This window comes from Trachypithecus francoisi, unplaced genomic scaffold (assembly GCF_009764315.1).
Source record: "Trachypithecus francoisi isolate TF-2019V2 unplaced genomic scaffold, Tfra_2.0 Contig01579, whole genome shotgun sequence".
NCBI lineage: Eukaryota > Metazoa > Chordata > Mammalia > Primates > Cercopithecidae > Trachypithecus > Trachypithecus francoisi.
In genome coordinates this window covers 30924422-30951257 of record NW_022681442.1, presented here as the reverse complement: position 1 = coordinate 30951257, position 26836 = coordinate 30924422, and the positions used below count along the sequence as shown (strand labels likewise).

Below are 26836 nucleotides of genomic sequence, written 5' to 3'. Positions count from 1 at the left end.
ATTCGAGAGCCGTCTCCACCCAGAGCCTTTGGCCGGGTTGCTCTGGACTTCCTCCTCTGCCTCCCCTCAGTTCTTCCTGAACCACAGATTTCTCTCTGCTGCCACTTGGAAACAGAGCAAGCCAGGGGCAGGACCCGTGGCTCCTGGCAGGGCTGAGGCAGGGCAGCAGGCTGGGAGGACAACTGTGTTCACCCTGTAGGCACAGTGAGTCAAGGAATCAGAGAGGAAGAATTGGAGAGAACTGGGAGAGGGGAGCAGGCAGAAAGGGAAAACAAAAGCGGCCCCTGAGCATGAGCAAATGGGAGTGAGCCCTGGGGGCTGCTCTCCCTGGTCCTGGTGCTCCCTCTTGGCCTTGGGGTCTTTGCTCGGCCCAACTGCCCAGCCCATACCTGGCAGGCAGGTGATAGAAGCTAAAAGGCATGAGGATTCTGCAGGCAGCTTCTGGCCTGCTGGATGTGGAGGCGGTCAGGAAGGAGACACTCAATCTGCCCCTTAGTCCAGAAGCTTTCATCCTAATCTTGGAGGGCAAACAGTGGTGCCTGCCTTAGCGTGTTGTCCCAAGAGAAGTTAGTGATGTGCTGGGAGCCTCTGTGCACGGCTCTGCTTTGGAAAGACTATATGTGCTGGTGGTATCTAGCTAAGCCTGCCTTCTATGCCCTGGGAAGCTGTCTAAATGGCTCTGGCTCCCAGAGAGCTCTCGAAAGGAGTCAGTCTTGTCAAAGTGGGAGTTGGTGGTTTGCTATTCAGAAGGCTTCCGGCTAAAGGGATTGTTTGTTCCCAGAATGAAAGTCCCTGCTATCACTGCCTGTTTGGGATGTTAGTGAATGTTCTCTGGAGAGCACATGGTTGAAGGGACAGTAGACGTCCTGATGGGTCAATGAACAGGGGTCCTGAAAGATACTCACAGGGCCCCGACACATCTGGTCTGTGTGCATGCACATGTTTGGGGATGTGAACACTTGTGAGCAGTGTGCATTTGCTCTGCTAGATGAGTGAACCAAGCCGTGTATGATGGCCAGGGTGGAGGGTGTGTGTAGTATCGCACTAGGAGAACTGGAAGCAGTTGCTTCGTGTGTGTCTTGCTGACGTCCTCAAAGGGAGCATGTGTTTAGGCAAAGACAAAGATCAAGATAGTTACCTCCTTTTATCATTTGCAGAGTGGATACCACACTCCCTTCCCCCAGTACCTTACTTTTCTTCCTCTTTCTCCTCCTCCTCCTCATTCCTCAGGTTAGCTGGTTTGGGTTGGGGGCCAATCTCAGAAGACCGTAATTAAAGAGTGAGGAGAATCTGATAAGATCAGGAAGGCCATCTTTCCTCTAGGAACCAATGGAGGTTTCATGTTCCCCACTCTCCGCTGCTTCCCTGAGGAGCTGGCACTAGAGCAGGCAGCCTTCTGACTGTGACTGTCTGGGGTCTGGGGGAGCCAGAGAGAAGGAGGTATGACCGGGGTTGGGACTCGGGTTCCTTACCCCATTTGCAATGGTCCTGGAAGGGAAACCCCAGCAGACTCCAGATGAGACCGAGGGGAGGGTAGAAGAGACACGGCGGAAGACGGGAAGAGAGAAGTGGGAGCCAGATGTGATCAATACAGACATGCCCCACTAAGGCCTAGTTTTTGGCCACAGAAACGAACTCTACAGGGTGGGGTGTGGTATCTTTTTTTCCTTTTTTTTTTTTTTAATTAGGGAAGGGGCTGTGAAGCCATTTAGCCCGTCTCTGGGGCTGAGCGCTTAGCTCCTACACAGGGTACAGCCCTGGTTAGGGTTCAGCTCCTCCTAGAAACAGTGCTCACCGGCACTCTCGACCCTCTGCCCTCCCACCCAGCATATCTACTTTTCTTCTTCACCCATGCTCATTTCCCCTGAACTTGGCTCTGTGGATCAGGTCACTCCTGGCCCCATGGAGACAGCCAGGAAGGCCATGCAGACTCCCTTAGGAGATGACCTCCCAGGGTGGGTACAGAAAAAGTTGAGAGAAATTCATTTCATGGCCAGTGGCTGCTTAGAAAAGGCGATTCCAGCATCCGAATGTGATAAATGTTAACTGAGCATTAATCGCATTAAAGAGGGCCCTATAAACTTTTCATTTCTAATTAAATTCGTCCAGTGATGCTGCCCAAGCGAGTACTCTGGGCCTTTGTTTATGTGGAAAATTAAAATGCAAATACAATGGGATTTATTTCCAGGAGTGGAGTGATGGTCTGGCCCCTCTGGCTACTGGTCTCCAGGCCTGTCAGGTCAGGTGACTGCTTCTTTGGAGGTGCTGTCCCCCTTGTGACAGATTCTTGTGTGAAGGGAGAGGCCAGAGTTCAAGGTCAAATAGAGTTAGTAAATGGGGAGAAGATGTGGAAAGAATTGAAGAGAGGGAGAAAAAGGCAATAGATTACTAGAAATATAGGGAGATATTGTTCTGGTTTTCCACCCTGCTTCCCTACCAGCTAACACTTCTAGGAGTATAGACCCCCGAAACCTTAATTGTGAATATCACCACAAGCCTTCTCTGCAGCTATGAGATGAAGGGGTACATGGGAGAGAGAATTTGGAGGAAGCAGCCCTGCCAGTCTCGGCATGATGGCTCACACCTATAATCCTAGCACTTTGGGAGGCTGAGGCAGGAGGATCGCTTGAGCCCAGGAGTTTGAGACCAGATTGGGCAACATAGTGAGGCGCATCTCTATTAAAAAAAAAAAAAAAGAACTAAGTGGCCATCAGGAAGGGTCAAGGGCCTGGATTTATCTCCAGCAGTTTGAGGGTCAGCTGCCGTCCACATTGGGGTTTCACTGGGCTCTTCCTGCCAGTGCCAAGTGGCATTGACATGGGGCAGTGAAGCATAGAGGCACAAACCGAGGAGAACATTGTGCATGCACGCCTGCACGCACGCAGCCTTCTTGCACATAAGGAGAGCCAGTTTCTCATAAGAATAAACAAATGTCCCTTGCAAGGAGTCCTTTAGTGCCATGATCTCTTTGATAAAAGTAGTAATCCTAAATGCTACTGAATGGAACAATCTAAAGTTCCTATTTACTAAAAACATAAATTAAATCAAGGGGAGAGAAAACCTGCATAAGAAAAATTAGTTGGATATATCAGTTAAAGACTCTGAAAGATAGCTATGCTGCTTTCTGGATAAGGAAGTTGTAAATAGCATTAAAAAGTAAAGCAGGAAAGGAAATGGAGGTAGGAGAAATGATAAAAGACAGCACTAAATCACAAACAGGGGTACATGTACAAAGTCACAAACCAGCTTTACGCCAAGCTTTGCAGAATCCACAGCTTGGACTGACAATACATAGTGATGTTAAATGCACAGGCACACAGGCTTCCAGAGAGTGTCAGTATGCAGAGGGTGGATTGGTCGCACCATCGGCAAGCTGTTGTCTGTGCTGGACTCTGGGATTGATCCATCAGTTCCTCCATCCAGGGATCTGATTGGGTACAGGTCGGTAGGCAGTCGAGGATATAGCTGTATGAGGTTTTTAAAGGTCTTTAAACACATGAGTCTCTTGTGAGCTGGATCCACCTTCTAATGGATCTCCAAGGTAGCAACCCATTCCCAGAACACTGCCTGCTTGACTGGTTTTGTCAAATAGCTGCTACCCCTGTCCTCTTTTGTCTGTTTTATTCTGGGCTATTCTTTTCCTTTTTAGTGTTCACTTATGCCTCTTGGAAATGCATGAGCACTTGCTGACAAACAGGTTAATGACTGTGGCAACTCCCAAACATCTGGATGGAAACCAAAACTTTAGTCAATCATCTGTAAAGGTTGTCGATATGATGCCAAAGATCTGGCGATTTAGAAATGTCCACATAATTGATAGAATTTCTCAGTTTTTCATCCAGGCACAGAATCAACACATTGGGAAACACCTGTTTTCAGAGAAAAATATTCCAGGAAACAAAGTGTTTTGGTTAGAAAGCATCTTTGATGTGTTTGAGTCTGATTTCTGGCTTGAAAGGAGGCTGGGCTGGGCTCTAAGTCAAGTGGAGATCTGGTAGTTAGAGTCGTTAGTATTAGAACGAGCACAGCTGGTGAGAGGTTTCCTTCCCCCAAAAGTCGGGGCCAGGAGGGCAGATCACTTTGTCCACATAAGCTTAGGCTGTCTGTTAGGCCTGATTTCTCTAAGGGAGTTCACTTTGCCATTTTAAGGGAGATTGTCAGGTTCTTAATATATGTGACTTTTTCTTCATTTATCTTTTCATTCATCCATTCAGAAGCAAGTAGATGCTTAGCAAGCACCTACTGTGTGCCAGACAATTCACATAAAGCTATGTGGCATAGTGTTAGAAAGCAGGCTGTGGGGAGAAACTGCCAGAGTTTGAAGCTGGCTTCCCTACTCACTGGCCAGAGGGTACTGGGTCCATCTCATATCCTCTCTGAGCCCCAGTTTCTTCACTCATATAATGTGGCAGATAATCATGTAGGTCTCTTATAAGTTCTTGTGAGGGTTAAATGAGTGAGTCCACATAAACCTGCTTAGAATTGTACCTGGCAGGTATTAAGTGCTCAATAAATGCTAGTTATTATTATTGCAGTAGTAATCATCAAGTCTGTATTTCTTGTTATGTGTTTGTTTCAGTGTGTATGCATTCTGCTTTGTGTATGCACACACACTGAAAATTTTTTTTTTTTTTTTTTTTTTTGAGATGGAGTCTAGCTCTGTTGCCCAGGCTGGAGTGCAGTGGCGCGATCTCGGCTCACTGCAACCATTGCCTCCTGGGTTCAAGCAATTCTCTGCCTCAGCCTCCCAAGTAGCTGGGATCACAGGCACCCGCCACCACGCCCGGCCGATTTTTGTATTTTTAGTAGAGACAGGGTTTTACTGTCTTGGCCAGGCTGGTCTTGAACTTCTGACCTCAGGTAATCTGCCTGCCTTGGCCTCCCAAAGTGCTGGGATTACAGGCATGAGCTACCGCGCCTGGCTGAAATATTTTTAAGTAAAAAAGTTTGAAGAGCCAAAAGGATATTCTGTGAACAGAATTGTGTATCATGAATACCAGTGAGAATCGTGGTCCCTCGTGAGCCCAGATAGATTTAGGAAGAGGACCCATTCAGTGTATTTCCAGAAAAAAAGACCCTCTATGATTCAGTAATCTGACCACTGAGCAGAATTAGTCAGATAATTGTCCCTTTGTCGACTTTGAGAGCCCAGCCCTTGTGTGTGTGTGTGTGTTTGTGTGTGTGTACTTTGTATAACTGCACACTCCTCTTGGATGAGCCTGTTATTGCTTGAGGAATTGAAAGTTGGCATTTTCTGGGCTTCATGGCATTTTTGTAGGTTGTGGCGCTTTGCATTTTGTAGGTTTTTTAAAAGATAAAATGAAATGGTAGTGGGGAAAGATCCTTATTTGATGCATTTGAAGGGCTCCACTGATTCTTAAATGTCATAGAGGGGAGAGGAAAGGGAGGTAAACAGGAAGAGGACGGGAAGAGAGGAGAGAAATGGAGATAAGACAAAGGAAGAAGAAAGAGGAAAGGGAAAAGTGAGCAAATATTTAACAAATTCAAACCAAATCTGTCTATTCTTTTCTGGCATGTCTGGATATTCTAAGGAAGCATGGGAGTTTGACAATCATTGCAGTTATTTCCATTGCTAAGGAGTAAAATTTTTTAAGAAAAAAATTTCAGGAAAAAATTACTTTGGGCTTAATCTATTTGATGCAATGGCTCCAACTAACTGGACAACTGCAAATTCTATTTATTCTTTGCCTGACAAGAGTAAAGATGAAAACCAAAGTTTCCCAAACTCCCAACTCCCAAAGATGTGTCTCTCATCTTTATGGGAACTTTCATGGAACAAGACTGAGGTGCAATCCCATTCTTGGGTCAAGTTCTCCCTGCCCCTTTGGCTTAGTTAGGTGACCAAGTTCAGCTCAATGGCCATAAGACCCACACCCAAATACCTAAACAGTCACTTATCTGATACCTTTTATACCTTTTGCATCATTCTCAAATTCCTAGATTTCATTATTCCTCATTTATGCCTATTAGCTGGTAAAGGTTCTGATTTTCAAATTAGAAAGTAAATGTTTTTAATGAACAAAATTAGAATCCTGAGAGCTCAATCATCCTTACATTTTTCTTGCAGTATGAAACAAGTCAAGGGTTGCCTATTCATTACCGGATGCAGGGCCAGATGCTGCCCTCTGTACGGGCATAGGCAGTGGTGAGCTCTGTCAGCCCCCAGCCCCTGCCACTGCCCAGATGGCAGAGAGAGAACTACCCTCTGCCCCTGTGCTACTTGGCTGCAATTTTTGCACTTCTCTGCTTACAGCACACACACACACACACACACACACCTTAATTTGTCTTAGGATTTTATGTACACTAGCACATATGTGTACACGTTTATACACATACATAGGTCAACCTTATGGCTGCTTTACTCAGAAAGCCTTTATATTTATCATCATTATCATCATCGTAGTGGTTAGCAAGTGCTTACTACAGTAGGAACTGTTATAAGCATGTTACATGCATTAATTGATTTAAGCATCCTAAACAACCCCATAGGGCTTTATAGGATTGTTATAGATGAGGTAGCTGGAGTACAGAGAAGTTAAATAACTTGCTCAGGGTCACAGGCTAAGTAGCAGAAGTAGGATTTGAACCCATGCAGTCCTGGCTCTAAAACCCACGTGCTTATCCCCTATGCCATACTTCATATCTACTTTGGATCAAGGGAAGTGCAGGCATAGACAATCTCTTGGGGAACTCTGTATATTTTGCAGTCTCTTACAAGATCAAAACAGGGACCCTGCACCCTAGCAGATGGTCACACCTCTATGTATCTCTGTACTCTTCCATGGTGTGTGTTCCTCAGTGCAAGTCACTGCTGAGCCATGTCATCTGGAGATACTGGGAAGGAAGAAGATGCTAATGGCTAGAGCCACAGAGTAGAGTGGAATGGGGATTCTTAGAACTAAAGTTTATGCTGCTGTTCCCATTGGGATTGGGAAGTTTACTCCCGTCCATCCTCCTGTAACTGCAGCAAGGATCTAGACTCTCAATTGGCATAAGGTTTGGTCTAGGGGCTTAACTCTCCAAATCAGGCAGACCTGTTCTCGTTTGGTAAAGTCGTAACTGTTCAGCAGAGCAGGGACATTTGCTTCCAAGAAGAAAAGAATTGTGTTTTTGGTCATCAAGAAGATATTTGTCCTGCATCTCGAATCTTCCTTCTGAAAAGCAGCAGTGCAAATGACCAGGCCAGAGTAAGCTAAAAAAGCTAAAGGATGGATCCTCTCACCCACAACCACACCCAGAAGGCAATTAAAGCAATTACCGAATCGTACACCACCACCCAGATCCAGCATCGTTACTCAACTCACATCACCAAGGAGACATCCATTAACCTAATCTCTAAGACATACATTAGGGAAAAAAGATGCTGATATGATCAATGAACACAATAATTCAAAGCAGAAACACAGACACTGCCACCAAACAATACTCACATTCCTCCAACTCAGTGTTACACAAAGTGCAGCCACCTCAATACAATACCACAAAACACCAAGTAACAAACATTAAGCCAGCTGCTGGAATGCGTCAACACAATGCAACAATACACGATAATGCACAACACAATTCAAACTCTGCATCCCATAGGCACACCCATACCCACAGGCTGAAATCATGTGGCCACTTGAGCCACGTGGGCAGGCACACACAGAGACAGAGCCGGTAACGCAGCACCCAATTCTCCTGCACACCCAGCAGAAAACGATCGCAGCTGCAGTCCTCCCAAGCACAATGCAACCTGCCAGAAAGCAGCAGCACCATGCCATTTCTCCAGCAGGTGTACGTGTCCAGACCATCATCTCTAATAAGGCCTCTGGGCTCTCATTGCTAGTAAGAGAGTAAACTGTCCCCTGAGCCTGCTCCCTGAGACAGGACAATTCAGTTCTATCTTGGTTGGGGTTTAATAAGACTTCGCTGTTACTGAAAATGACAGAGGTCTAGGGATAAAGGAAAAGGTGGTGGTGGGAGGAGAGCTCACCAAGCTGGGTGCAGGAATTCCCCTTCCTCTACCCAGCCCTACCTTCTGTGGCCATTCCAGAGCCAAAGCCCTCTTGCTGGGTGTTCACGGAGTATCGATTCAGTCTGCAAGCAATTTTAATATTTCTTCAGGGACTTTCCAGCAACAGCACAAGTCATTAATTCACCCTCCCAAATTGCTTATTCAATAGCAGGAACATGGCTCCTGAATAAAGTCCCAGAATTTATGTGACTCGCACGAGTCAGGAGGTCAAACAACTGTTATGGAGCGAAGTTAAAAATCCAAATAAAATATTGACACTTTTTTGGGGAGGGGGAGGGGGGGAAGCAAAGGTATTTAAAATAGGTTTTTGTTGCAATGCCCCCAGGATAAAGAATGGAAGGAGACTGAAGACAAGTTGGAGTTTATAAAATCAATGGAATTTATTGCACAGCTACTTGGCATTTAATAATTCTCTCATTTCCACATCCCCCTCCCCCACCCCATCCTGGCCATAGACAGAGAGATACACAGGTATACAAATGCACATTTATGTACATCAATACTGGTGCATGGACCAATATAAAAACATGATTGTGATGTGAAAATCTCAAACACCCCGGGAAGGGAACAGTGATGGTGTAGTCTCGCTGTAGTTTACATATTTGACAGAAATGGGCATAACTTGGCAGGTATTCATGAAGTAGGTTTTGATAAATATATCCACTATTATAAACCTTAGATCAATGCATTGGAGCAGACCTGAATATAAAGATACACTAATCATAGAAATGGATCCTCAAAACAGAAATTGAGAAATATCTATATGTAGTATCATCATGCAATCATGTACATGATTTGGACACTAGATAGGTGAAAATAATTTGGAAATTTTGCCCCCCAAACCTACCAGTGCGTATAAAATTCACTGAAGCCTATAGCCACTTAATCTAAAATTGTGGTTTGTTTGTAATGCAGACATGATGCTTATTAAATACAGCTATGGCACATGCATGGGAGAGAATAAGCATGTTTAAAATCACAGCTACATGTGCTCTCTGTTAATTGTCTACATATATAATTGCTCAGTTTTCCAAAATCATGGATATGAAAAGGCTGAAGGAAAAATTTGTTCATGTCCAAATAGTTAATATATATATGTGCATATATATATATATATAAATTTCCCAAAAAGGTCAAATGGTTCATCCTACAGACATTGAAGTCACAAGCCTGGATCCAATGTCTGGCTCTTACCCAATGCACATGCATAATTATATGTCAATTGAAAAAAATAAAAACCAACCAAACAAAAAAATTCTGACTCCAGTGCTATTAAGCATGTGACTTTGGGCAAGTTGCTTGGCCTTTCTGTTGTTTCTTAGGCGAAATAGAGAGGATGGTTATTTGATAGAGTTATAGTTGAATTAGAATGAGAAAATACATTCATTATAATGCCTGTCGTACAGTGAATACAAAATAAATGATAGTTATTGTTTTTACTATTATTAAATTCAGCTCTTCTATTCAGGCCTAGCCTCTCATAGATTCTACCATCTGTTCTTGATATGACTGACTTATTCTATTCAATGGTTAGCAGCATAAGTTCTGGAGTGAGACACTCAGATTTAAATTCTGGCTGTGTTACTTAACAGCTGTGTGACCTTCTTCAAGTTACCTAACCTCTCTGAGTCTCAGCTTCCACACCTGTAGGTTATGGACAATAATCTTCATAGGTACTTGTGAGAATTAAGTTAAATAATCTGCATGAAGTGCTTTGCACAGTGCCTGGTACATAGTAAGCATATATTGGCCCACTGTGTCCCTTAAGATTGTGTCATTTTTATTATTGGCCAGGCGCAGTGGCTCATGCCTGTAATCCCAGCACTTTGGGAGGCCGAGATGGAAGGATCACTTGAGGTCAGGAGTTTGAGGCCAGCCTGGCCAACATGGTAAAACCCCGTCCCTACTAAAAATACAAAAATTAGCTGGGCATGGTGGTGCACACCTATAATCCTAGCTACTCGGGAGGCTGAGGCAGGAGAATTGCTTGAACCTGGGAGGCAGAGGTTGAAGTGAACTGAGATTGTGCCATAGTACTCCAGCCTGGGCAACAGTGTGAGACTCCATCTCAAAAACAAACAAACAAACAAAAACAAAAAACAAGAGCATATTATTGTTATTGTTAATAATATTCATTTGTTATTGAACAAATAGTTATCAAATACTTACGTTATACCAGACACCATTGCTAGGTGCTGGAGAAAGACAGTCATGAGAAAAATAGCAGTGACATCTGCCCTTGCAGAGCTCAGAGTTCAGGGAAGGACTCTACTGTGTGAATTGAGTAAGCAAGAAAACAAGGTTTCAGCTCTGTGCTAGACCCTGAGAGGAAGAGGGAAACAGAGAGAAATAGATTGGAAAGCTAGGATAGAGCCAGATTAGGGAAGATTTTGAAGGTTGGGCTGAAGAATTCTGAATTTATCCTATAGGTGATAGGAAGTGATTGTAGGGTTTAGCCGTATCACATTCTTTCAGGAAGAGACAGAGAAAGACTGTTGGACTGTTTTCGAATGCCTAAATAGGTGAGAGGTAGGAAAGGCTAGAGGTAGGGAGGCCAGGCAGTCACTATCAGGCCTGCTGCTCCTGCTCAGGTGACTGCAGAGGGAGGTGGGCATGCCTGTGGTGGGACGGGAGTAGGTGATGGACAGGTGCAGAGTGGGAGACTTGATTCCAGCAATGAATCTATAGCAGTACCTTGTTCACCTTATATCAAGCAGTCTTCAAGCCTCTGGAGCTTCCCAAGCAGGACCATGGGGGTGGACAGCTGGTAGACTCCAACTCTAGCCAGAAGCTCTGACAGATGAGGGCAGGGCCAGTGGTGAGAGAAGCTAGTCTGATCACGCTCTGGGCTTGGCATGCACCGCAGACTGGTTTCCAAATGGTTAGTTAAACACATTGCCCCTTAATTTTTAAACCTATGCATATCTTGAAGTTAAATCAATCCATATGCTTACCATTCATCATATAAACCATCACTATTGCCCCCTTGGGCCAGCCCCATGGCCCATCTAGCCTGGTAAATTGTCTCTGGCCTGGGCTCTCAGGGGCATGAGAGATAATCGCCCTCAATGCCAGTCTTTGAAGGCTAAGTTGATGCAGAATATATGCCTGGTATCTAAGTAACCTACTTGGAATTTGGAATTTATCATCCTGGAATGTACCAAAAACCATTTTGAAATTATTTCAATTTTTGGCTGGGCACGGTGGCTCAAGCCTGTAATCCCAGCACTTTGGGAGGCCGAGACGGGCTGATCACGAGGTCAGGAGATCGAGACCATCCTGGCTAACACGGTGAAACCCCGTCTCTACTAAAAAATACAAAAAATTAGCCGGGCGAGGTGGCGGGGGCCTGTGGTCCCAGCTACTCGGGAGGCTGAGGTGGGAGAATGGCATGAACCCAGGAGGCGGAGCTTGCAGTGAGCCGAGATAACGCCACTGCACTCCAGCCTGGGCGACAGAGCGAGACTCTGTCTCAAAAAAAAAGAAAAAAGAAATTATTTCAATTTTTAACCTATGGTTTTGTTTCCACAGAGCAACTGATAGCTTATTGAATTTTGGTGACTATGTCAGCTGGAGTCAGGGTAAACAGATGGAGAGAAACATGGATTGATAGAGTATGAGAAAGGAAATTTCTTAACTCACTAAGATTTCTTCCCAACTCTCCCAAGGATCCAACCAGAAGGATCCTTGGGAGGATTCTCAAGGATCCTTGAAAAACCAACCAGAAGGATGGTTTCTTCACTCCCTGACTTAAGCTAGTCTTCTCAAATAGAGTTCAGAAACTCTAATTCAGGTCTGAGGTGGGACCCGGTGATTTGCATTTTAGCAAGCACCCCAGGGGATTCTAATGCAGGTAGTTCAAGGGCAGTAGTTTGAGGAAACCCTTCTGCCAGCTTTTTGGTAGGACTTTCATTTCTTGGCGCTTAGCTATGAATTCTGAGAGTCAACAAGAGTTGACACATTTGGAAGGAACTGTGGTAACCTGGAACCTATGTATGCCAGCAACAGCCTGCCACAGCCAGAATGGAAGGTCCTGCCCACAATTCTGAAGAATGACCTGACCCTTATCAGTGGCCATGTCCAGAACTGGGCCTGACATATGGTCAGTTATCCAGACTGAAACCTGCAAGGCATGTTAGTGAGCTTGGGCAAAAAGACCTCTAAACTCAACCCAAACTGCAGCCAGAGGTTACAAAAGCCTCTGTGTTAAGTGATTCAGGCCTGCCTTAAAGGAAGCCACGTGCAGGGAAGATGCTGTTTCCTTTGTGTTTCTGTGGAGAGGAGGAAGTAAATTTCAATTTTTCAGTTCCTGGGGTATACAAAGCCGGAGATTCTAGCTCCTTAGAGTTCTCAGGAGTAGGGACCATTTCCAGGAGAGATAAACATTTCCTGGGTGATCTATGATATCTCACTCAAGGTTCTGCTGTGAAGTCTCCCGCTGTTAGTGTTGCTGACTTGCCTCGGGGCCAAGCCATGGATATGTGCGTGATATAGGCAGCTCTCAAAGACTTGAGTTGAAGCGATAACCACTTGCATTAACTGGGCAAAATATCCTTCGCTGAAGCAAATGTCTTCTTCTTTTTTTTTTTTTTTTTGAAACGGAATCTCAATCTGTCACCCAGGCCGGAGTGCAATGGCACGATCTCTGCTCACTGCAACCTTCACCTCCGGGTTCAAGCAGTTCTCTGCCTCAGCCTCCCCAGTAGCAGAGATTACAGGCACCCACCACCACGCCCGGCTAATTTTTGCATTTTTAGTAGAGATGGGGTTTCACCATCTTGGCCAGGCTGGTCTTGAACTTCTGACCTCATGATTCACTCACCTCAACCTCCCAGAGTGTTGGGATTACAGGTGTGAGCCACCACGCCTGGCCGCAAATATCCTTTTTAATATCTTTTTTTTTTTTTTGAGACAGAGTCTCACTGTGCAGCCCAGGCTAGAATGCAGTAGCACCATCTCGGCTCACTGCAACCTCTGCCTCCTCCAATCGTGGGTTCCACTTCACCATTGCAATCGTGGGTTCGAGTGATTCTCCCACCTCAGCCTCCCGAGTAGCTGGAATCACAAGTGTGTGAGACCCTGTCCGGCTAATTTTTGTATTTTCAGTAGAGATGGGGTTTCACCATGTTGGCCACGCTGGTCTCAAACTCCTGACCTCAAGTGATCCACCTGCCTCAGCCTCCCAAAGTGCTGGGAATATAGGCATGAGCCACCACGCCCAGCTGCAAATATCATTTTGTTCTCTAGGATGATCGAGTTTATAATGCCCAGGCTGCCTGAGGCCACTGGCAGAGGCCCCCATGACCACTTGTCTGACTTAGTGGGCAGTGGGGCCAGCTAATCTGGCACATTCTCTACCCTGGAGTGCCTTTGATTTACTGAATCAGGAAAGACTCTCCCCATACCAGGGATTAAATATTTTCTGCAAAGACTCTAAAGTGGGCAGTTTACTCCAGGACAATTTAAGCTGATTTATACATGTATATAACACATATATCCAGATACTTGACATCTTGTTCCTAAGAGCAGCCTGCCCCAAGCCTGGTCATGTCACTGGTTTGTTCAAGCTCTGCCAGGAAGTAATTCTAAAATTGGGAAGCAAGTCTGTTCTAGACCGCAGGAAAGGATTTCATGGCGACAAGCTTGGAGACCCAGTGTACAGGGGTTGTCAGCAGTTGGGTCCTGCAGGTGTTATTACTCCCATTTTCTAGTGAGGAAAACTGAGATTCAGGGAAACCCCTCACCCTTCATTTCTCAGAAGGGACTGAAAATAGAAGTTTAAATATGGGGCCTTTGGGTGTCTCTCCCCTGGAGGCAGTCTATTTTATCAGGTAAGGGATTAGTCCCTAGGATTAGTCTACCTGAATTCAAATCCCAGGTTTGCTATTTATTAAATGGGTGACTTTGGGCAAGTTGTAATAAGCCTTGTGTGCAAAATGCATTGTTGTAAGGATTAAGTGAACTATTTATTTGAAGTACATAGAACATTGCCTAACATGTAGTAGATACTCAGTAGACAGTATTTTGGTTTTGTTTTTAAACTAGAGCCTCTCCTGAGGAAGCATTGCTCCTAGAAATCCTGCCCAGCCTAGTCCTGTAAATGCTGCCACCTTACTCCTCCCAAGGTGAGCTGTCTGAGGTCACCTCAATGCTAATAGGACCTCTTCTTGTCTCCACCTCAGGGAGTTTTTGCACACCATTTATTATCATATAATATAATGCAATATAATATCAGACATAACATAACATAATATGATGGGTAGGTTAACTTGGAAACCCTGAGGCGGACTGTGGATGGATGGATAGATGAATAGATACATTTGTACTAAGTATACATACATTATATCATTCTATTGATTTGTAAAAAGTTCCCGGTCTGCCTGGCTGTAATGAGATTTTTGAACTTTGCGTGGCGATCAATGAGAGGAATATTATTGGCCTGGAGAATTGATATACCTGCTCTCAGTGGCTTGTTCTGCTCCCAGGCTGCCCCGGCCCCCCAGGTGTACGATTCCAGCAGACACTTAACCTTTTTTACAGTGTCATCAGGCTAAAAGGAATCTAATAGTGACACAGGACTTGTGCTCAGCACTCTGCCACTATTGCTTTCCTGTCACAAATAATTTATAGCCTTCTATTTCCATCCCGGAGCCTGCACCCCAGCCCTGCCTCCTGCTTTCCCCCAGCTCCCAGGAATCAATAAACTCACATAGCCACATTGGGACTTCAGGGTGCAAGGAGACAGACAGACATACAAAGAGAGGGGAAGTAGAGAGAGGAGCAGAGAAAGAGAAGAGAGAGACAGAGAGTGAAACACAGAGAAAAGAATGGGGAAGGAGGAGGAAGAGAGAGAGCAGAACTAGAAGAGGAGTAGGAATGTCTGGTGCTCTCTTAAAAGGTGGAGGGCTTCTCTCTTTCTTCTTGAGTCTAACACAATGTTAATAGGAGTCTCATACAGGGCTTTCATTCTTACTCACAGAGCCTGAGATTGTGTTGATATCCAAGTTGGTGAGAGGTGGGGGTCTTCTGGGAATTTAACCAATGAGGGAGGGGCCTCCCCACCTGCCCTGTCATCCTTTGCTCTGAAGTCCTGCCACGACCCCCTGCCATCCCTTGGGTCCCCTGTGGATCCTTGCCAGCGAGCCCAGTGGGGCTTGGTCCAGTCCCCAGTCTGTCTTCTTCAGAGTCTGACGCAACTTCCTTTTGGGCCAGATGTTGCCACCGTTGCTGCAGTTTCTCGTCTTCTCAGTGCTCTTCCCAGGGTCTCAGTGGCACCTGCATTGACCAGTCTGGGGCATACTGGGTAGGGAGGTCTCCTGCCTGCATCTGGCTCAGCCCCTAAATTGAAAGCAGCTGGACCTAGGGGTCACCCGTAGGAATAATAATACTGGTCATCATTGTTATTATAGGTAGCATTTATTGAACCAACCATCATACTAATCACTTTACATGGAGTGTCCTATTTAGTCCTCACTACAGTCCTATAAAGTGTATGGTAGTATTATCTTATTTTACAGAGAAGGGAATAAGAAACTTCCAGGGGTTTCACAGGCAACAAGTAACAAAGCCGGGATTCAGACTAAGGCAGGCTGAGCCCAGAACCCATACCCTTCTTCCTTTTGCTGCTCTCACTCCCTTGGAAGTGTGGGAGACTCTAAGTGCCTGGAAGTCCCCGTGCGGGGCCCTGGCCAAAGCCCTGGAGGTCCCCAGGAAAGGGCGAGCTCTCATCAGAAATGGTGGAGGAGAAAGAGTATCCTGTGAAGGAAAGAGAAGTGGGGCGCAGGCACCCTGGCAGGTCAGTCTCTCTGTGGATATGGAAAAAATGACACCTCCCAGCTTCTGAGCAGAGCTGTGTCCTCCAGGGTCCCGGCTGCACCCTCCAGGGATCTATATCCAGAACTTGACCTTCCAGGCTAAACCTGCCCGGGGCCATGGAAGTTTGGTGTGTGTCTGGCTGTCTTGTGAGGCCAAGTATGAAAAAGAACTGGAGAAGGAGAAGGAACATGGGGAAATGGTATCAGGCCATCATCATCAACAACTGCTTTACTTCATTCATCCTTTAGCCCCGAGTGAAATTGCCATGAGTTGTTGGGTTGTCGTATGGGAGACAAGAGGACAATGGATGACCGTCAGATTTCCACGATCCCAGTTCTTAAATTCTCCGAGATCAGCTCTAGGGACTGGCAAGTGCCCACTGCCTGGGGTCATGGATGGACACCAAGAGCATTAGTAACTCACAGCAGGCACCCTGCCCAGCTCCTCCTCCATGCACCACAAGCCGCTGTCAGGGAGTAGTGATTTTCCATCACTTGCTGCCTCAGCTAAATTTGCGCCAGTGCCCTAGGGGTCAGAGGCTCTGGGTAACAAAGACAGAAACTCCCCAAGCCCATCCAGTTATCTCTCTCAGCCAGCCCCACCCCTGGGATTCCCTTAGTCAAGAGCCCATCAGCCCTCAAGCCAGAGCCACCCACAGGCCCAGTGAGCTCACAGAAGCTTTTGCTGCAGTAAACTAGGAGCAGCTACTCTGAGTTGCTCAGCATCTTTCTGGACTTTTCTTGTAGGTGATTGTACACCACCTCTCAGCTACTATCCAATCTTTTCCATTGTGAGCATACTCCAAACCTTCCCTCCAACTCTTGGGAGATGACCTTGCCTTCTGCTTTGCTGAGAGATAAAAGCCATAAAAGCTCCTTTTCAAAGCTTTGGTCACCTGAAAATATGCCATCTCTGGCTAACACTTCCCTGGAGTCTGCACTCCATTTTTCCTTGTTCTCTCTTGCTCTGTTAATCATCCACAGTCCCTAAGGCAATTTCAGTCTCTTCCTCTTCACTGGTTCTTCCTCCTTAGTCTACAAGCTTATCCAGGTCTTTCCTACCCAGGAAGTCCTTCCCTCCACTTAGCTACCCATTCCATCCTCCACCTTCCACACTTTCTTGTCCTTTCCTTTTCCAAAAACTTCTGAGGCAATATTCTCCATTTACCACCCTGCCTCGCTTTCCTCCCTATGCATTCCCTAACCTTGTTCTGTCTGGCTCCTGCTCCAGTTGCTTTGCTGAGACTCCTCCTCAAAGCCACTAATGGCCACCGGAATCCCACATCTGTGCCTCTTCTTGTTCCCAATTCCCTTCAGTCTCCATGTTGCTGTTGGCATTGCAGGTTGTGTTTTTCTTGAAACATTCTTCTCCATTGACTTAGGTGAAACTGACCTACCTTGGTCTGCCATTTCCTGTGCAACCAATTCTCTGACTCCTATGCAAGGTCACTTTCTTTTCCCAGTCCCTAGAAGTAAATGTCCTCCAGTATCCACTCCTTAGGCCTCTTGTCTTTTAAACACTCCTTTCCCTGGTCCCTGACAGTCTCCTAAATCCATACCTCTTTGCCTGCTGATGCAGGGGCATTGCACCTGGATGCTCCTCTTTCATCTCAAATGCTGCACATCTAGGACCAACACCACCACTTCCCTCCAAAACCAGTCACCTCCCTACAGCCTTATTCCTGACCTGCTGATGTAAACTCCACCAAGCTTCCAGTTACACAAAACTGAGGTTGTAAAGCCATGGTTGACTCCAGTTGGTTGCCAAACTCCAGCCATTCTGCCTTCCTCTTGTCTTGCAAATTCTTCCCTTTCTTTCCTGAGACCAGCTCCATATCGCCTCATGCCTCATGTATATGTATGTTGCTTTATTGGGATCCGTTTGTACAGATACCCCCTCGTTTAGAAATCACTCATGGCTTAAGACCCTCTAAACCTGGTTCCTACATGTTGGGGGTAGGATGACAAAGTAACAAAAAGCATAGATTTTAGAGGCTGTGTTCTGAGTCTGCCCTAATTGGTACCATGATTTTTTTTTGAAACTGAGTCTTACACTGTCACCTAGGTTGGAGTGCAGTGGTGCAATCTCAGCTCACTGCAACTCCTGGGTTCAAGCGATTCTCCTGCCTCAGCCTCCTGAGTAGCTGTGATTACAGGTGCATACCACCACGCCTGTCTAATTTTTGTATTTTTAGTAGAGACGGGGTTTCACAATGTTGGTCAGGTCGGTCTCAAACTCCTGACCTCGAGATCTGCCTGCCTCTGCCTCCCAAAGTGCTGGGATTACAGGCATGAGCCACCGCACCCAGCCAGTAGTGTGATCTTGAGTGAGCTACTTAAACTTGTCTCAGCTTTGGTTTTCAATTTGCAAAATGAGGATAATAGTCTCTACTCTGGAGGTGGTTGTGCGAATTAACAGTAATGTATATAAGTCATATAAATTGTGTATAATATTGGCACATAGTAGATGTTCAGTAAGTGGAAAATGGTGATGGTTCTCATCACATCCAAGTTTTCACCCTTGTTTCCTCTTAGTCCTTTGCCTGCCTCCACTCTTTCTGGCTGACCGCTCTGGGCATTAACCCAGAAGGCAGCAGGTTCGCGTGGCTTCTGCTTCCACCAGCTTGTGATGCCCTCCCCTCTACCTCTTTGTTCATCTTAGGATCAAGTTATTTTTTACTGGGGAAAGAGACAGGTGGAGATCCTGTAGTCCAACCCCTTCATTTACAACTGAAGAAGCTGAGGCCCAGAGAAGTTGAGAGATGAGACCAAGGCTATGTGGCTTCTTAAATGCAAAATCAGAAGCAGGACTCAGCCACCATCCTCTGTGCCTCTGATTTCAGCCCTACTCAGCTTTGAAGAACTACATCAATTTCCCCGTCTTCAGTGACTTCTTCCCCAGTTCCTCTCCTGCAAGGGGAATGGTTCCCCCGCTCCAACTTTCCAGCACTAACTACCTAATTCCCTCTGGTAACTTAGCTTTTTCAGGGGTTAAGTCTCCCCTCCCCACCTTCATATCCAGCACTGTGAGCTGGCTTATCCCAACGCCTGCAAGTGTTCAGGAAAAGCTTTTAGAGCTGACTTGGTTCATGGTTTGTGACTCACCTGGCTGGTTGAGGTGAGCTTGGCTCACATGCCTCTCTGTGGGGAAGAGCAATGCTGTCAGAAAAGTGGCTTCCAAAGGCCCCTCATTTGACCAGTGGGTGGGGGGAGCATTCCTCAGTCTTAGCCCTGGGACTGGTCTTTGGCATCACTGAGCCCTGGGTTTTTCAGATCCCTGAAAAGCAGGCTCCTGGAATGTTTGATTTGGCCACTTCTCCCCAAGATGTACAGGGAGGGCACCAGACGTTTCAATCAGGCTGGCGAAGAAGCCACAATCCAAGTAAGAACCTCAGAAAAGGAGGCCAGCAAACCAGCCAGCCATATGGGAACAGGGCTCTGACTTGTTTGAGGGCAGTAAGTGGGCTCAAGAAGAGGTTGTTCAGGACCTGACATCTGGCAAGGGGACTGTGTGCTGTGTTGGAGTCTTGGGGACAAAAGGGTCACCTGTGACCCAGCCCCTCCCTGACTACTTCTCATTCTTTCAGGATATGGGGAAATCTCATCCTCTCAACTCTGAAGGACTGTGATACAGCCCCAAATAGGAAAGCCAGCTCCAAAATGATCTCAAAACCCAGGAGGTCCTGGTACCAGGAGGAGATGCGTGTGTGGTTGAGGAGAGAAAGATGGACAACAAGCCACCAGGGCAGTCCTCACCCTGCAGAAAGAGAAAGAATGCTGTGCTCACTGGGTCTACTGCCCTGACCCTTGCTACCAAAAATCAAACAATAATTTGGGTGATGCACATAGCAGGACATAAGGCAGGCTTCATTCACCCCGAGCTGCATTAGGTTGGATCTGCAGAGCCAACAGGAGGAAAACCCTGTGCCTTGCAGCAGTCAGTGAGGGCAGGGACGCAGGGAGCAGATGGATGAGGAAATCACTGAGGAACTTGGGAGACAGCCCCTTTGCAGGGCTGCGCTAGAATTGGCCGGGGTAGGAGTGGGCATATGATGTGTGATGCTGTTGTGACGCTGTTGCAGAATCATCCGGACCAAAGTTCAGCAGCCTTTCCACCCAACGCCGGATGGGGCTGGGACAGGAGTGACCGCCCCTGGCCACACCATTGGTAAGAGGGCTCAGGGAAGGGGAGGAAGCCAGATCCCACCCAGAGAAAGGCAGGAAACGCAGCTCCAACACTGGGAACTGCCTGCCCGGTTGAGGTCCAGGGCCCATCTTATTTGCCAACTCCTCTCGCCTGAACTCCTGTCCACATAGGGTCTCCCTGAGAGATACTGGTTTACTAGGATTGTTCTTTGCCTCCCACCTGTGTCACCTCCCTCTTCCCTGCTTTAGTCGTCCCTATCCTCTCCCCTCCTCTCCTCTCTCTAAGTGTTTTTCTTCTAGCATTTCTCCTTCTTTTTCTTCTCCTCCTCCTGCTTCCCTCTCCCTCCTTCTCCATCATCTTTTATTTTTATCCGATTCTGTCTCCCTACCTGTGCCCTCTTTCTTTCATATCAACTTTCTTATTCCATCTTTGTTTAACATTCCATCTTGTTCTTAACATTGTCCTTCTGTCTTCTCCCCTTGCCTCCTCCTATTTTCTCTCTCTGTCCTTCCCTCTCTTCTCTCCTAGGTGTAGCTCTGGCTCTGTTCTGTCTCCCTCCTTCCTCATGGCCTCTTTCCTCTTGGCCTTTCTCTCTTAATTGCTCAACCTCTGTCTCACCCACTCTGTATCTCTCTTCCTCTCTCCATCCTCCTCATTCTTTGAGCCATGCTTAGGGCCTCTCGAAGACGTGACCCAGGCCTACTAGAACACCTGCTAACACTCCTCCTCTGTCCCCAGTGCACATAGACTAGCTTCCCTCTGGCCCAAGGAGAAACTTGGTGCTACTGTAGCCATAGATGAGGCCTGGGGTTTGAGGGGCTGGGATGTGGTTACATTTTTCCTGCTGCTCCTCTTGGCAGTTGTCCCCTTCTTTCTTGACCAGCAGGTAGTAGAAATGGCTAGTTCCAGCCCTCCAGGAGTTGGCAGGAGCTGTTGTTTACTAGGCCAGTGTTACAATGTGTGCTGGGAGGGAGGGTTGGGCCAGGCTGTACCTGAGTTGATCACCATGGAGTGAATGGGTTCACTAATCTGTGCCCTAAGGGGGAAATTAGGAGTTTCTCAAGTGATTTCAAGACCAAAAGCAGCTGAGAAAGAGACTTGCACTCCTGGGGAACATCAAGACCAGTCTTGTGTCCCCTAGAGAATCAGAGACAGATCTTAGAAAGCCACAGACTTTAAATCAGGATTGGTAAAGACTCAGTCCAGGAGACTGAGAACAATGAGCTGGGTCTTCATTAGAAGGGTTTGCCCAACTCCAGGGACTGGATGAGCTGTGCAAGGGGGTATCCAAAGAGCTGTGCTCTCTAGAGGACCATGGAGGTGCTGCCTAGATGGAGACACCTTTGGTGTTTCCTGGGCCTGTACTTCATCCATCTTTAGGATAGTGAGTTTGAGAACCCCAGTGAAATCCACAGGTCTGCAGAGAAGGCCTGGGGTTGACTGGGCACCACTTACCTCAGGGCTGGACAGAAGTGAATAATAGCCTGTATGTGGCAATGCAATCCCCTCTTAAATAGACCCCAGAGGAAGTAGAGGAACAAGAGGAACGTGGGCTCCTTATCCCTCCTTATGTCCTCTGCTTCTCTCTGCCTCCCAGCCTTAGGGCTTTGGCCTATGATCACAACTGCTATCCTGATGCCATTTCCTCCTTCCTTTCATCCAGTTCCCAGCACGGCCTCCCCTCCTGTTTCCAGCGCCTCCAATGACCCAGTGGGATCCTACTCCATCAATGGGATCCTGGGGATTCCTCGCTCCAATGGTGAGAAGAGGAAACGTGATGAAGGTAGGGAGGAGGGAAGAGGTGTGGCTTCCCCTTCGCATGCTTTGTCCTTGAACTCCAAGCTCCGGTTTCGGCCTGGCCTCGCAGCTGCTCTGCTGTAAGATCAATTTTAGTAGCAAAGCCCAGGTCCCCCCACTGCCCTGCTGGCTCCTGGAGAGAGGGAGGGTGGCTGCTGGTGAGGCCATCAGCTTCACCATCTGCTCAGCAGCCCAGGCTGCCTCACCTGCCGATCCCTGTGGGATGCCAGGAGGAGAAGCAGGAACCGTTTACCTTGGGAAGGTTTTGGAGTTGGGGGAACACCTGGTCTCTGACCTGAGGATGAAAGACCAACCTACCTTGTCCTTACATGATCCAAATCTGTCCAGAGGTGAGGGAGTGACGTCATGTGCAGCCAACCCCGGTGTCCTTTCTCTTTAACACATGCACACCGCCCCCGATTCAAACCTCACAGGGAGCTGGACGTGGGACCCCGCTCTCCTCTTCTTCTCCATGAGTAGAGATGCCACTCCAAATCCCCTGGCCCTCTCCCTCACCTCCCTGGAATGCCTCAAGGTGCAGCCAAGCTGTTAGGAAGGGTGTCAAAGGGAATGGGGAAGGAAGGGGAAGAGGAGAGAAGAAAAGACGTAAGGGGAGAGTGGTGGGGATGAGCCTGGGACAAAGTGTTTTTCAAATGTCGTGACATTGGGGGTCTCTTGGTGATCATCTGGTTCTGTTCTGATGCGTGAAGCTGGGGCACGGAGCTGGCAGACCCAGATCAACAGAGACACCAGTGTCTCCGGACTGTTTTCTGCCCCCATTTTCTCATGGTTCCCTCTGGAGAAGTGGTAACCTCCTGGCCTTCAGAGGATTTTAAAGACATCTCCCAGGAAAGAGACAGAATCCTCAAACAATGAGCATAAAGGGGTGACCATCTATCCCATTAGCCCAGGACAGTCCCAATTTATGCCTGTTGTCTCTGCATCTTGGCCAGTCAGCATCTCAGCATCTCCCTTTTCTCTTAGAAATGTCCTGTTTGGACAATAAATTATCTGGTCATTCCACACACAGACAAACCCTCGGTAGGGGAAGCCTAATGGAGTGAGGAGCAGAGAAAAGGGACAACGCTGAGCTTGCCTGGGCCCACAGTCCAAGATCCCCCAGCCTAGGCTGAGGGAAGAGAGTGGGAGAGGCCTGGCCCCCAGCGGAAGGGACAGCGTGAGGGGGAGGCCTAGGCCTGGCAAGACAGTGATGACCTGGCGCTGGCCTCCTTCCAGAAGCCCTAATGGCCTCGTTTCACAGGGAAACAGCTTGTCTGGCTCTATTTCTCCTTCTTCCAAAATATCCAAACCGATTTGGCTGCCACGGCCTTTGCCATTCACTAAATTTCATTGTGGTTGTTTTGGCGGCAGCCCCTGATGGGCAGGGGGAGGTTGTGGGAAAGGCCCTAAGTCCCAATTCTCCCTGAGGCTCCCCATACTCAGGCCTTGGCTAAGCTCCTTGGCACCCCGAGTTCTTTGGTAGAATCTGCCTCAAACCCTAATGGTCTCTCCCTTAACCAGCAGCCCCTGTGTTTTTTAGGGGTGAGAGGCCCAGCGGCCCATGGGAGGCCACAGATGCCCCTCTGTAGTCTCCCTTTTCAGTCTGAGGCTATGGCCAAGTATGCCCTCTGCTGCATGGGCTCCTGTGGGGCAAGAAAGGCGGGGGGTAGGGAGGCACTGGCATGAGGCTGTGGCCACCCAGGGCTGTACCTGGCTGGCCCAGAACAGGGTGCTCTCCTGAGCGGTTGATCGCCTTCATTGTTTCTGATCAGTTCAGTTCAGTGAACCTTTCCTGGACATCAGTTTCAAGAAAGGCTTGGTACTATAGGATCCCAAAGCAGAACAAGATATGATTCTTGTCCTTAAGGAGCTTACATTCTAGTGGGGCATGTTAAACATGTGAGCCCAAAGAGCAGATAGGCCCATCAGATACCCTGTTGCGATGGAGGTTTAGATGGCGGGCCACAGGAACTGGGCTGGGGAGGGAGTACATAGCCAGGAAGGGCTGCTCTTTGAAGATGGGCCTGGGGGATGAAGAGGAGAATGTTCAGAGACAATGGTAACCTGAAATTCTATCTGATAGACTGAGCCTTGTGACCAGAAGGCCCTTTGACCAGCGGCTGCAGGGCAGCTTTGGCAGGGATAGAAGGCACAAAGAGATGTGGTGGACAGTAAGGCTGAGGAGACAGGTTAGGGCTACAGGATAGCAGGCCAGGTCTAGACCATAGAAGGAGTTTGGGCTTTTTTTTTTTTTTTTTTTTTTTTTTTCCTGAAGGCAGGAGTAGTCTCCTGAGGAAGGGACAGGAGCAGGGCTGGGTTTGGGAAGCTCATGCTCCAGCAGTGTGACAGTGATGCACCAGGGCTATGTTGCAGGAAGCAGTGGAAGTCTTCAAAGCAAGAGATTATGGGGCCCCCAAGTTTCCTCTGAAACATTTACCTGCTGGGCCTATCCAGGTGTCAAGAAATATCAGAGGCTGCACTCTTTTTTTGAGAGACGGTTCTCCTCCTCTTACCAACTCCTCTTAACCAACCCCAGGCCAAATGGAGCTGTATTTTCCCTGGAGGAGGCCAGGCCTATGAGGGAGACCAGTTCTCCCTGACCTCCCCCTCCAATCCTGATCTACCAGCCCCCGGTAGGAAGGGAGAGGAGAGAGCAAAGGTAGAGCTGTGGCAGCCCCTCCTCCCGTTTTCCCCACTCTGGTTGCTTCCAAGCAGCCAGGCCCAGTTTGCATTAGGGAGCAGCTCAGATGATTAAGAATAGGGGAGATAATTATGTGTCAAGATGATGTAGCCCAACTCTGCAGTCAGGCCAAGGTAGCAAAGCAGCTGGCAGGCCAGTCACAGAAGGCAGCCTCGGGCATGGGCTGCAGACACCCAGGTGTGTCCTTCAGTGACTGGGCCAGGACTGCAGCAAAAGAGAACACTGACGGGGAACTGAGGGGTGTTGGGATGGGACTGAGGACGCACATCAAAGGGCTAGACCCTAGAGGGAATGGAGGGGCTCATCTCCCTCCAGGAGGACCCTTAAAGACCCTGCTAGACTGGCCCTCCTTTGGCCTCAAGCACTGTGGCATCTTCCTAGGAGTGTCTTACCCTGGGGGCAAGCTGTGAACCTCTTTGTCCTCCAGGAAGCTGCTCCTCTTTTGCTCTGGGTACAGTTTGGCCTATTCTTCAGCTCTAACAATGTCACGGTGATGGGCATTAGTGAGGACAATCACTGCAGTGCGTGCTGGCGTTATTGAAGACAATCTCAGCAGTAGTTATTGGTGCTCACAGTGATAATGCCCAGAACATTATTGGCATTGGCACTCAGAATATGGACAGTGTTATTAGTATCTGCAGTCATCATTTCCCTGGGGATATTAGGAAAGGACTGATCAGCTGTGACTCTGGGGAAAAACTGGCATGACTGTGAGCCTGTTTGAGACCCCTTCCCATGCCTTGGCCTTTGAGAGTATGGAAAACACCCCCTGACTTTCCTTTGAGAAATGTGCTGGTCAAGAGGCTTTGACCCTCATCCCAAGAGCCCAGGAGCTCCCAGAATGAGACAGGTAGACAGGCCAGATGGATGAGGAAGTTATATTCTGAAGCACCCAGAAGACAGGCTGTCCATCAGTCTGAGAAGGTAGAATCCCTGTTCATATCATGCAAAAATCCTCACTTCTTCTTAGCTGTAATTATGGGTAAGCATGTTAGTGCTGGATTCCCTGGTCCCTTCGAAGGAAAGCCAATTCCCTGAACACTGTGTGAGCTGGTTTATGTGGCTGGAGGAGAGAGATTCTTGTATTTCCCTATCTGCAATCAGGCTGAAAACTGGAAGTCCTTCGCCTTCACCCAGTTACTTTCGGCTGGGGCCCAAAACGTTGCTGTTCATCGGTGGTGGTGTTGAAGCACAGGGCAGTTACATAACTTGTCCAAGAATCCAGATGAAGTCATATGGTGAGAGTCTGCTGGTCTGTGTGAGGGAGATGTGTTGGGATCATCCTTTGAGGTGTGAGATTGCAGGGGGTCATGATACTACATTCCATTAATTAGGTTTACAATGAATTGTGCCGTTGAGTGGTGCCAAGCTGATGCAGTTGTGTGTTTGTAGGCAGGGCAGGCTGCATGGCTGCAAATGGCCGAGTCCTGTCACTGCCTTTAATAGCTCCCTTCTGCTTTGGATGAAGCTATAACTGGAAGAAGCAGTTTATTTCCTTAGTTAGCTACCATTCTAGAGGTCCCCAAGAGTGTTGCTCAGGTTAGACTTGGAGCAAATGAAGGGATTAAGCCATGGAAATGAGAAGACCTGCCCTTGTCTGGGAGCCTGGCTTGAGGCAACAGAAGGCTGCAGAGACTCCCACCAGGAAGGAAGGCACAGGGTAGGAGTGAGCATGCCATCCCTAGAGCAGGACATGGATGGGCAGTGGGGCTCAGTGGGAACGAATGTGGCCTCTGGAGTGAGCATAGCGGGGTCTGAATCCTGTTGCCTCTCACTAGTTGGGTAAGTCACCTAACCTTCATCAGCTCAAGCTTCTCCTCTGTAAAATGGAGATGGTAATGGCACTTCCTTCTTGGGGACTGTGGAGAGGATTCCATGAGGTCATGAATTTAGTGTTGAGCTGACTTCATCTTAGAAGATGCATCCTTGTGTATCTGGGAAAGAAAGCCTAATTGGCAGGTTTATGTTTCATGAGGAAATGAAGTTGTGTTAGAAAGAAATTTATCTGGGCACAGGTGCCCTAACGTTGGTGCAGCTCCTTGTAACTAGGGCAGTCTTTAGTGGATGCTGGGATTAGCTAACCTGGATGGGACCAGTGCAGTGGAGGAAAGGCGTCGTCCTCACACCCGGGATTGGGAGAACCTTTGTCCATTTCTATCTGTTCATTTACTCTGTGGTTACCCACTTGGGCCACATGTCATCTTTCCGCCTCCACAGGCATTTTAGATGTGTATAAATAAATAAATATAAGATCCCCTTCTTTTTCTAACATGTGGGCATCTCTCCCTCTATTCATCTGTGTACATTTCTGCTCCCACATGCAAAGTTTATTTATT

The 26836-nt window shown here is 47.5% G+C and overlaps 1 protein-coding gene across 4 annotated transcripts in view; it reads left to right on the top strand.

Moving 5' to 3' along the window:
- Positions 1 to 26836, top strand: part of PAX2 (paired box 2) — a 94048-nt gene that overhangs the window by 23832 nt on the left and 43380 nt on the right. For all 4 annotated transcript variants that reach the window (XM_033185424.1, XM_033185408.1, XM_033185416.1 and 1 more), the window contains 2 exons: positions 19938 to 20023; positions 21666 to 21785. In XM_033185424.1, the coding sequence (XP_033041315.1) occupies positions 19938 to 20023; positions 21666 to 21785 (206 nt within the window). The remainder of the gene's footprint in view (positions 1 to 19937; positions 20024 to 21665; positions 21786 to 26836) is intronic.